Below are 12,823 nucleotides of genomic sequence, written 5' to 3' on the forward strand. Positions count from 1 at the left end.
CCTTTTTTTTTTTTTTTTGGCAGTACTGGGGATGGAACCCAAGGCCTTGCACCTGCTAAGCAAGTGACCAACCACTAAGCCACATCCCAGTCCAAAAATGTTTCAAGAAGTTTTTCTTTGTTCTATACCAATAAATTATAAAGTATCTATACATGACATGTTAGTATAAAAGAAGCTTTGGGAGAAAAATAAATCTAATATTTATGAAAAAGACTAGTAGGGCTTACAGTGGCCATTTTCTAGAAGATAAAAATGTAGGTTATTTCAGCTCTCTGGGACCTCAGAGGCATTTTACCCTAAGATGCTTATGTTTTAAAAAAATTAAACTAAGCGCCTTAGGGGAAAAGTCTCCAGGTGTGCCAAACTATGATGTCAAGGAAATCAGGTAAAACATCTAAATCTTATACTTCACATCCTGAATTGACCACCTGATCAAATTTGATAGCACTACAAATTTCTCTTTCAAGGAATCTCTTCATTTTTGATTTGTTGCTGCTTGCCTTAAAAAAATTAATCAACAGTAAAACTGAAACAATTATACAAACTGATAATAAATTTTATAGGTGTACAGAAAACTAATGAAGCCATATTTATAAACAAACAGAAACTAGTTTCTCCCCTAAACTTTTCCAAAACAAAAGTAAAGGAAAAAAGGGAACTCTGCAAAACTATCTTTGGGTCAGTTGTAACAGAATTCTGACACTCTCTACTCCTATGCCTCATATATTGGCTAGAGGCCTAAGAGGAGATACACAGTATGAAAACTGTAAGTTGTTACAGAATACATTCTGCCTCTTAGAAGCCTGAAGGTCACAACAGGATTAATCATAAATGGAATATGGTTTCTCAGGGACCTATGCTTTTCTGCCCAGATCTTTTAAAACCTGCTGTTCTCTTTGCTTCCTTTTCCCCCACGAAGTCCTGGATCTGATAGAGTCTATCTTTCCTACATGAGTTAGCTAGAAAGCATAGGATATGATTAGCTTGTTACACTTAAAACACTGTTGTTATAAATAAACCATCATGGGCTGGGGATGTGGCTCAAGTGGTAGCATGCTCGCCTGGCATGCGTGCGGCCCGGGTTCGATCCTCAGCACCACATACAAAAACAAAGATGTGTCCGCCAAAAACTAAAAAATAAATATTAAAAAAAATTCTCTCTCTCTAACAATAAATAAATAAATAAATAAATAAATAAATAACCATCATTAATTATTTCATCAAATCTCCAATTCTTCAATTTAACCTCAAAGAAGGCCTCAAAGTTCTTAACTCTGAGACTCATATCACTCCTTGCATTATAGCTTAGCATTCAATGAAAACAATTTATTATACACATGTACATGGCAATTTACCCAATGCAGTCAAACAGTTTTAAAACCCTCCACAGAACCTTGTCAACTTACTGTTCTATAGAAATAAGGAAAATTTACCCAGGAATTCATCTCTCCCAGTCCCTACCCAAGGTATGTGGCCAAGCCAGCGCAAACATTTCTTCTAATTGTATTAATCTAACAGTTCTTGCTGAATGTCTTAGAAACTAAGAAATTAAATAATAATAATAAATAATAATAACAATTCTTCCATATAAATAGTTCTTAGTATTTATTATAAAATTTGAAGATCTAATGAAAACAAGTTAATTTAAAAAGATAAACAATGCAAAGTATTATCCATTCAAGCAATTCAAAGGGTTCTTTGGAAATAAGAAACTGATCCCGACACCCTACCTTCCCTTAGTTTTCGGCCTAAATCCCACTGAATTGAAATCTGACAGATCATGAGGAATTGAACATTCATGAATCACAAAGCTGAGAACTGAATTCCAATGCCCATATTAGGTGAAAGACCTTTGGGGGCCATGCAGCCTACCTTCATGCCCTTTGAGGGTTGTGATAACTGAACACGTGTTCTGTTCAAGCTTCAGCAGGGTGATCTGTCCAGAGTAATCGCCAACAAAAGCGTACTGAGTATCAAAATCATATCTGAAGAGATGCAGTCAAGGACATGTAACAGAACCTCTCTCAAAATCCTCCCATAAAAGAGACATTAGCTTTAGTCAGAATTTTAAAACAATTTTGCATTTTAAAGAGATTAAGTACAAACCTCAAACTATAACAAGAAAGGAAATACTCAAGCAAAAATCACACAATATCTAAATACTGAAAGAAAAATTTAAAACAGCTAGAATTAAGAGGAGAGTTAATATTCAAGCACCCAACAAGAATTTATTGAGTTCCTGTTAATCTATCAAGTAATATCCTAGGAACTGGCAACAAAAAAGATAAAACACCCCCACTAGAGCAGAATGGCTCTTATGCAATATTTCTGAAAGTAACGTCAAACTGAGTAAACACCGGACAAGAGCTTATCTTTCTTTTGGCTTAGATGATTTAGCTTTAAATGAAGAGGATGATTTCCTTTAAACTACTGTGAACAGTTACTTATGATAATAGTAAATTTCAATTTAAAATGTATTCACTATTGGAAACAACTCATTACTTTCTCAGTTTGTGGCCACAGATGATTTGTGGATATACACAATAAAATATCTGCTATTTACAATAGGATAACTACTACTACTCCAAAATAACAGGTCAAAAGGAGCACCACAAACCAAGCCATGATTGTGACTGTGTGCCATTAAGAGAGGCCTTGAACATGACAGAAATTCTAAGTTAGGACATAATATATCTGAATAATTTTACCTTGTTTGATCCTAAAGTGGATGGTAGTATTTTAAATGCTTATTTTAAATATCCCATGCTGTGCATTCATTTGTAGCAAAAATTTTTAATAAAAGCTTTCAATGGAAAGAGAGAACTTTATTATGCCACTTAATTCTGAAAGAGAAATTACCAAGGGTATTTGCCTACTGTTGATAGTCTTGATCTTGCCAGCATTTGGATACCAGCAACCAGAAGTGGCCTTAAGAAGGGCAAGTTCTACAGGAAACAAATTCCACAGAGTGGAAATTTTTTTTTTTTTTTTTTTTTTTTTTTTTGGTACTAGGGAATGAACACAGGGGCACTCAACCACTGAGCTATATCCCCAGTCCTTTTCTGAATTTTTATTTAGAGACAGGGTCTCACAGAGTTGCTTAAGGCCTCACTAAATTGCTGAGGCTGGCTTTGAACTCACAATCCTCCTGCCTCTGCCTCCAGAGCTGCTGGTATTACAGACATGCGCCACCGCACCACGCCCACACTGGGGAATTTTTAAGACAGTAATTGTTAATATTTTGGTCATTCTGAGAGTGTCATAAAGATTTGGGTCCTCTCCAGACACACACACAAAAAGTATTAGATACAAGTTTTGTATAAAACTCCTTGTAACCTGTTTTTGAACCTCAGGGATATGTACACATCCCTATTATCTACTATACTTCCTTGTAAAGCCTGCAAATAACTAATTTCTACAAGATTAATTTTTTTTTCTTCTTCATAGAATAAAAAGTCTTTCAATTTGTATTGCAAAGGAATGAAGGGAGGAGCTTGTATGAATGAGGGCTTAGGGGTTCCATAATTTTGTACTAAAAACATTAGCACTTCCCAGTAGAGAACAGAAAATTCATTTAACTATTATATTAATAAATCCATTTTATATCAAAGAAAAGCAGATACAGAAATTCTTGGGTTTTAGGTGAAATGTGTAAGAATCATTCAGTCTTTGGATCTCAATTGACAATGATGATCAGATTCAAAACTAAATCCTGAGACAAAGTCCTGGGAGGGAGAGATCCAGCGCTGTGGAGGATACTGTAAACACGAAGCCCAGGAAGTGAAGAAGTGTCGCCCCAGCATGTTCCCACTCCGGGTGCACATCCAGCTGACACACTTGTCGTGGCCAGTGCTGATCACCCACTCTGCGGCCAAGCTGAAGATGATGGCAGACACCCGGTTCTGATGAGCTGCAGGAACACAAAGGGAGTCTGTATCCTTCAGGAAGATGGGACCTTCAGAAGCAGCTCCCCATGGGGTAAGAACTGAGGCTTTCCTTCTCTCCCTGGTGGGCCTGCATGCTCCTGTGTGTGTCTAAACAGCCACTGGGGAGTGCCTACCCCCTGAGCAGACTTCAGACAAGCCGCTCCACTGCAGTGTACCAGCACCACTCCTTCCAAGGCCCCGTCCTCTGCAGCCCCATATGAAAGGATATCAAAAGCCAGGAATTACTAAAGACAAGAGAGATTTGAATAATAGAGTTTTTCTTTTTCTTTCTTTCTTTTTGTTTTTTTTGCTATGATCAAAAGAACATTTTTACTTTGTTCTAAAAAGTCTTAAATATCAGTGAGTTCCATATGGAAAACAGCGGTCTTAACACAGCAATGTTTTTTGTTTATTTGCTTGTTTTTATTGTTCATTACTTCAATGTTTTGACCCTTTAGAAAATACTGGCATTGTAAATAAGAGCAGCTACAATTTTCTGAAATTAAATGTGTTGGAACACCTGTAATCCTAGCAGCTCAGGAGGCTCAGGTAGGAGGGCAAGTTCAAAGCTAGCCTCAGCAAGTTAGTGAGACTCTAAGCAACTTTGTGAAACCCTGTCTCAAAATAGAAAATAAAAAAAAGGACTGGGGATGTAGCTCAGTGGTTAAGCGCCCTCCCCACCCCAGTTCAATTCCTGGAACCAAAAAAATAAATAAATAAATAACATTTTATTTCTGAAATAATTTCTTCGTGTATAACTTTTTTATGATTTATAAATACCAAGTATTTCTAAAGATCTTTATTCTAAAATAATAGTTGAGGATGAGAAAAATATTCTATTATGTAACTTTTAAAATATTTTCAGTTCAATTATAAGGCACACTAGGGCAGTGACCTGAGTTCTACTTCATGAGGTATAGGAGCTGCATGAGCAGGTGTTTTATAAACGTCCAGTCTGATGAAAGAAGTCAGAGGCTAGCCAGAGGAGCCACTTTGCTCTCAGCTGTACAGACTGCTCTCGAAGAACTGAGGGACTTTCTCCAAAAGTCTGTGAGAAGGTCAGGTCCAAGGAGATTATGCTGAGCCATTAAATACTCATGAGGGCCCCTGAAACTTACAGGAGTACTCCCATAGTAATAATCTTAAATTCAACTAAACCAAGCCCCAGCTAATGAATGACTCAGTAACTGATGTGGGGCTTGTGTTTTTAATTTTTATTTTCTGTTTTAATGAAATCCCCAATTTCCCTAAACCTAATATTTTATGTCCATTTTCAGATCGAAACACCGAGAAGCAAACATGAAGCTCATTAAACACATGCCCAGTCTTATAAGTAATAGATTAACTTGCTTTTTTGACCCAAAACACATTTTCCATTTAACCTACAGTTGTCTAATTCAGGACAACAGTGGCAAGGTTTATATTTGCTTATTGTAAAGGTATTGGAGTGAATAATCATTTATCTTTTCTAAGAAAGAACTGTCCTATTTCTGAATTATATACTTTCTGCTATTTTATTTTTTAGATGCCCTTTCTTTTATGAATAATAAAATTACATGGAAATGCTTACTATGCCTCATTTTAAAACTCCCTCACTTAACCCAAAAAAAAAAAAAGAATCTCTGGTTAGTCCTTCCTGTATTTTTTAAAATGTTATTAGTCAATGAAATGTGAAGGTCCTCAAACCAGTACAAAACTATGCAGCTTTATAACTCATATAAAGAACTTTGACAAACAACATAGATAAAATGAGATCAGTAAATAAATAATTGGATAAAGAACTTAATGGCAAATTAAATAATTTAAAAAAGAATTTGCTTTAGAGCAACAACATTGATCAGGTACAAAATAAGTGGCCTCCAAACGTCTAGGCATATATTTCATATAAAGAATTATTGATTCTTGATTTTTCTAAAAATAAATCTACCAGTGACAGCTAAAAATTCAAAGTTGTTTCTGTCACTGTAACAAAACTACAATGCTGTGCATTATTCAATATCACAAGACTGTCCTTCATTGTCACAAAAGGCTCAATGCTGAAATGCCAAGTTCAAGAGTGCGGTCATTATTGCCTCAATTTTCTGCTATCTTAAACTTGGAACAGATGGACCAATACTCAAGAAAAAGCAATTTGGCCTTCTTAGTTAAGTTCAAAAATTTCCTTCCTGTACCCTGCTATTAAACCAAAATTCACCAAGATAGAACATATACCTAAAACATCCAGACTCCAATATCACCTTGATCCATTAATATGAAATATAAAATCTGGGTTGTTATGCCTTCAGGCAAAGTCTCCAGGAACCTTTACTTGGACTGATAGTGTTATGGTTTAGATACGAGTTGTTCCCCAAAAGCTTGTGTATGAGACAATGCAAGATAGTTAAGAGGTGCAATGATTGGTATATGAGAGTTTTAACCTAATAAGGGCATTAATCTGCTAATGGGGATTAACTAGGTGGTTAACTGTAGGCAGGTAGGGTGTGGCTGGAGGAGGGGGGGGGGCCAGTAGAGCATGCCGTTGGGGTATATATTTTGTCTTTGGTGAGAGGAGAAGTTTCTCTCTGTTTTCCTGGTTCCGTGTCCTGGGTTGCTTTCCTCTACCATACTCTTCGGTCATGATGTTATGTCACACTTTAGCCCCAGAGCAATGGAGTCAGCTATCTATGAACTGAGACCTCTGAAACTGTGAGCCCCAAATAAAGTTTTCCTCCTTTAAAACTGTTCTTGACCCACTTGAATCAAAGTGTGAAATATGATATATCAAGAACTATGTAATGTTTTGAACAGCCAACAATAAAAAATTAAAAAAAAAAAAAAACTGTTCTTGACTGGTCTTTTGGTCACAGCAACAAAAGAGCTGAATAAAACAGATAGGAATCCACAACTTCATCAAATTGTTTTGGCTTTGCAAATTCCATCCAAAGTTGAGAACGCTGAGAACTTGCTTTTGATAAATGTAATAATGTCTAAATGTACAAGACTGAGAAAAACTGAGGAAAATGTATGTGCCGCATATTTTTTTTAAAGTTAAGGTGCTTATAATTCAATTAGAAAATAGTACAACTCCCTGGAAATATGAGCAAAATCATGATAAGACATTCCTGAAAGATGACATAGTCAAAACAAAATAAAGCTTAAATAATTTTCAAATTGAGAAATTTTGACTATCAAATGCAAAAAATGCTGGACACACTTAATGAGCAGTCTCAGTCACTATTTATAAGATTGTAAAAATTGACACAATTGCCGGGAAGCAGCTTGCAAAACAGACCTAAACCATTACAAGACTTTTTAATGTTTGATCCTGTTATTCCACTTAAATAGATGTAGTCTGATCAGAATCTCTCTCTCTCTCTCTCTCTCTCTCTCTCTCTCACACACACACACACACACACACACAGTATATAGTATGTGTTATCAAAACATGAAAACAGTGCACATGTCCTTTTAGAGAAGATGGTTAAATTAAATCTCATACACACACCCAATACATAAAATTTTACATATTAATAAGCAGAGAAGAATGATAAATAACTGTGTCTCTCACATAATTGGAGTAAAAAAACTGAAAAGTTCATGTGAAAACCTAACTTTGATCATAAGAGGTGACTGCCAGTTTTGTGTGTGTATATCATAATTACCTGGGTAGGTCTTGATAAAGTTCATTTTATTAAAATCTTCAGAAACATGAAATTCCTAAAAGTAAACATATGGAATAAGAAAACAGTTATGTTTTTAAAACAATAGGAACTTAACTTTTAAAACAAAGTAAAGTCTACTACCAGTTGTCATAAGACCTGAGACTTAAGATGAGCAATTTAGGGATGATAGGAACTGTTCCTTGGCCCACTGCCTCTCCAGGGCCTGATGGAAATGAATAAATCAAGGGCTGCCAACAGACCTCGCACTTGTATCCACTTGCTCCTCCACAGATGAGTGCCATACATAACTTCTCCCTCTAACTGCAAAATTTTGTTAATTCGCTCTCTTGGCTATACCAAAAAAAACAAAACAAAACAAAACAAAAAAATCCTTTAGGACAATGCATAGGGAGCAAAACTACAAAACTCAGAGTTCACAACTACAGGAAGAATAAGGAAGGCACTTTTTTAGGGGATTCCAGCAGTTTAATGTACAAACATATCCCCTCAAAAGTAAAAGTTACAGATTGTGGATGATCTTTTTTTTTATACTCCTGCATTCTCCAGATTTCCTATGAACTATATAACTTGGAAAAACTAAAAAATACATAACTTTTTAAATGAAAAAATAAACCTCAACATAAAATTGAGATAAAACAAAACTCTAAAGAGAAGCACTAATTAAGAAATCTATTGATCGATGCTAAATTGTAAGTTCTTAAAGGTTTAGGTAACATGGACATTATGCATTGTTGACTGAACAGGGCATGATAAAAACCACCCAAGTCATAAAGACTTCCTGGTCTCCACCTTACTTTGCAAAGTACAAAGATGGATCAGCATTGCAGGTATTAATTGATATTGGATGGAAAACCAACAGATCAATTGCTAACTAAAGCTAAGCTGGGTTTAAATCATCCTTTCCACTGAAGAGGTGCTGTCCTGTAAATGCAGAGTCGACTCTCCAACCAAAAGCCACCAGAAGAGTTTCTGGAGAAAGAAATGCGTGGCCACTGCCACCTCTGGAAAAACCATGTGAAAGCTTGCACTTGACAGCCTCTTGTGTTACGTGTGTATGCGCGTCACCATGATATGCCTATAAAATGTCCAGCAGATCTCTGCATCCACTACCACATCACGTGCTTATGGGAGCCCCTGCCACCTGCCTGCTGCAGTGTGAAATTCATTGGAGGGAGCCCGACCTTCCTCCTGCCTCTTTCTTCTTTGCCTTTAAGTGCAATCAACGCTTCTTTTATACTTTAAAAAACAAAATGAACACAACCAACAATGAAACTCCTTTAACTATACCATACTTGTCCCAACCTTCTCAGCCAAATGCTTCTCTAAAAACCATCCTGCATTAACTACTCTCAGGCTTTCCCTCCTGGTCACTCCTCACTCCACTCTTCTCCAACATGGAAACGCCTCTCCCTGCTATCGCCAGCTGCCTTCTAGTTGATGTCCTGATCTCAGCCTTTCTCTGCTGCCCTTGCTACTAACCTAAAATGACTGCCTATCCCTTCCACCTGGCTTCCATGGCCGGATTGTTCTGGGCCCTTTGTCCACTTTGCCTGTTGCTGCCCCAGTCTTTCTTAAGGGCTTTTTAGTCCTCTGACTTTCCCTTAAAGCACTCCGGGATGAGACCCTCTGCTCTTCTTCATGCTCTGCTATCCCTAGTTTATGTCAGTTACTTGTGGCACACTGGGCCAACAGACATCAAAACCTAGGGCATCATCATGCCCCTGCTTAATGGCTCCCTGCTCCCCGAGGTGCTGTATTTCCCCAGCGCGTTCAGTCCTCGGACTCACCTAGGGCACTTGCTAAAACACAGATGCCCAAGCCCCTCGTAATTGATTCTGAAGCTGTGGACCTAGCATAGAGCCAGGGAACAGGTATTTTTAAAGTTTCCTAAATGATTTGTGATGACTATGCAAGTTTGAAACGCTTAGACTGTAAAATGTAGTCTAAGCTCCTTAATACCATATTCAAGGACCACCATTTCTCCTCATCCCTGGGCTCCAGGTTTGTATATCCAGTGCCAACTTTGCACTGCCATTTGGAAGAGACAACATAGGTATCTCAAACACATGGGTGACTCCTCACTCTTCCTTTTGTCTCCAACTATCCCAACCCTTCAAGCCATTCCCTTCACAGTAAATGATGTCACTGCTCAAACTAAAATTCTGATGTCACCTGACTTCTTCCTCTTCCTCCCCCGAAACCCAACTTATTACAGATGCATTTAGGATGTATCTCAAATCCATCTGCTCTGTCTGCCTTCACCACCACCATTCTCTCTCTCAGACTGCTGCATCAGACTGACTCCCTCTTCTATTTTGTTGACCTTCAATCTACTCTTGCCCAATAATTACAGGGACCTTTTAAAAATGTAATTAAATCTTATCATTCATCTGCTGAAAATCCTCTAATGGCTTCTCACTGAATTTACAATGAAATTTAAAACTATCCAGATATATAAAGCTCTGCATGAGCTGGCCTCTGCCTACTTCTTAAATGGCGTCTGGGGTGCCTCCCTGTACCAGCACCACCCAGCCATGGTAAACTACACAAATCTTCAGGCACACAGAGATCCTTTCTACCTCAAGTCTTCACAAACCATTACTTCTGGAAACTCTTCCCTGGTTCTCCACAGGCTTGCTGTGTGACAAGGATGTCAAGACAATTCAATGGGAAAAGAACAGTCTTTTCAACAAATGGCATTGGAATAATTGGATGATCACAAGCAAAAAACGGATATGGAACCCTTCTGTTAAGGTTTAGATATAAAGGGTTCTCCAAAAGCTCATGTGTGAAACAATGCCAAGAGGGTTTAGAGGAGAAATGATTGGGTTATAAAGCCTTAACCTCATCAGTGCATTAATCTGCTTATGTGGATTCACTGGGTGATAACTGTAGGCAGGGTGTGCCTATAGGAGGTGGGTCACTGGTGGTGTGCCTTTAGGGTATACATTTTGTCCCTGGTGAGCAGAGAATAGTCTCTCTGCTTCCTGGTGCCATATCCTGAGCTACTTTCCTCCTCTACACCCTCTATCAGGATGTTCTGCCTCATCTCGGCCCCAGAGCAGTGAAGTCGATCATCTACGGACATCTGAAACTGTGAAACACAAATAAACTTTTATTTCTCTAAAACTGTTCTTGTCAGGTCTTTTGGTCACAGTGGTTAAAAAAAAAAAAAAAAAAAAAAAAAAGTTGCCTAAAACATTTTCCTTACACCATATGTTAAAAAGTTAACTCACAATAAAGATCTAAATGTAGAAATGACACTATGAAACTTTTAGGAGAAAACATAAGACTATAACATTATTCCTATGAAAATATAATGTAAATAACCTTGTATCAGGTAATGATTTCTTAGGTATTGTATCTAAAACACACAACCAATAAAGGAGAAAATAGAAAAATTGGACTTCATCAAACTTAAAAATTGAAGGAAACCCTCAGTATGGGCAAAAACATTTGCAAATCATGTATCTAATAAGAATCTAGTATCTAGCACATGGGAAGAATTCTTACAATTCAATAATAAATTTTTTTAAATGGGCAAAGGGCTTAAATAGATACTGCTCCAAAGAAGATACACAATGACCAACAGACATGTGAGAAGATGCTCAACATCACTAGTCAGTAGGGAAATACAAATCAAAACCACAAAGACATGCCAATCTGCACCCAATACAATGACCATAATATAAACAAAATAAAGCAAAAGAAAACAGAAACAGAAAATAATAAGTATTCACAATGATGTAAAGAAACTGGAACCCTTGTGTTTTGCTGGGGGGATGTAAAATGGTGCAGTCACTTTGGAGGAAACTTTGGTGGCTTCTTGAATGTTAAATATAGTTCCCAGCAATTCCATTCTCGTATCTACCCAAAAGAGCTGAAAAAATGTGTTCATATAGAAATTTATATACGATGTTTACAGCAGCATTATTCATATTAGCCAAAAAGTAGAAAATAACCCAAATTTCCAGTAACTAGTGAATAGATAAGCAAAACTATCTATGTAATAGAATACTGTTCCAGCACACAAAGGAATGAGGTAACGAATTCAAGCTCCAACATGGATGAACTTTGAAAATACCAAGTGAAGAAGACAGGCATAAAAGGTCACACATACTGTATAATTCTATTTACACAAAATATCTAGAACAGACAAATCCCTGTACTCAGAGAGTACAGGAGCTGAAGGAAAGGGAAATGATTGCTAATGAATATGGGGTTTCTTTGGGGGATATAAATAATCTATAATCAGATTGTAATGGGTGCATAGTCTCATGAATATACTACAAAAGCACTGAACTATGCATTTTAAAGTAGTGCAATTATGGTATATGACTTATCTTTAAATTATAGAAAAAATAAACACACACAATTGGACCCATAAAAAACACCAGTCTATAGTAGACTAAAAATTTACATATCTGGTCCTTCTTCAGGGGTAGCTTGGAAATCGCTGCCTTACAGAGTTGAGTTGCTGGAGGAATAGCTGGTAGTTAGACTTGTTCCCCATCCCTTCTCTCACAGACACATGGAGACCCATAGGCTATCCACCATCATGGCCAAAAGATGGGAGATGCTACAGATCTCATGTTCACTGTATGAATACAATGCATGTTTATGGGCATCCTGAGCACCAAACCATCAATTATGATAGCCATCTGAGCTTTGTAAACATCAATTAAAATTAATGTTTTTAGACTTCACATCCATGGAAACTGATGGAAATATTTTTGTACCAAATAATCAGACATTCACTGTTGACTTTACTTAAACTATCCCACATAAGTAAACATAGAAAATCAATATAAAGAATGTAATGAATACTTCCTGGAAGTTACGTACCATTACAGCTCCGTTATCCTGGCCCACGAATATCCGTCTACTATCATGATGGTAAGCCATAGCAGAGCAAGGGGCTGCCAGAAAGACAAACACCACATTATCAGCAAAGCTAAGCCTTTTGAGTCATTGCTCAAAATATTATTAAGAAGAGCTATATGATTTAGGTTTTTTAAAAAAGAGCAAAATGTTTTATGAAAAATAATCATATGTTGAAAACATAAAGTTCTCTTTGTTGCTTCAGTTTAAAACTCTAATTCTGTAAATCTTCTCAATTATTCTCACAATATTGGGCAAAGTGAGCCAGCACAAAATTTCATCTGATGGAAACTCCTACTAATAGCCTGGGAAAAGTCTGGCAACCAGTGCTTACAGTGCGTGATCTGATACATA

The 12,823-nt window shown here is 37.0% G+C and overlaps 1 protein-coding gene across 1 annotated transcript in view; it reads right to left on the reverse strand.

Annotated features, from left to right (window-relative positions):
* Wdfy1 (WD repeat and FYVE domain containing 1) overlaps nucleotides 1-12,823 on the reverse strand; it is a 45,925-nt gene that overhangs the window by 13,483 nt on the left and 19,619 nt on the right. The window contains exons 3-6 of the mRNA XM_015481457.2: nucleotides 12,434-12,507; nucleotides 7,568-7,622; nucleotides 3,760-3,910; nucleotides 1,873-1,985 (exon numbers count right to left, since the gene is read on the reverse strand). Of these exons, the coding sequence (XP_015336943.1) occupies nucleotides 1,873-1,985; nucleotides 3,760-3,910; nucleotides 7,568-7,622; nucleotides 12,434-12,507 (393 nt within the window). The remainder of the gene's footprint in view (nucleotides 1-1,872; nucleotides 1,986-3,759; nucleotides 3,911-7,567; nucleotides 7,623-12,433; nucleotides 12,508-12,823) is intronic.

The sequence above is a fragment of the Marmota marmota genome, unplaced genomic scaffold (assembly GCF_001458135.2).
Source record: "Marmota marmota marmota unplaced genomic scaffold, marMar, whole genome shotgun sequence".
Taxonomy (NCBI): domain Eukaryota; kingdom Metazoa; phylum Chordata; class Mammalia; order Rodentia; family Sciuridae; genus Marmota; species Marmota marmota.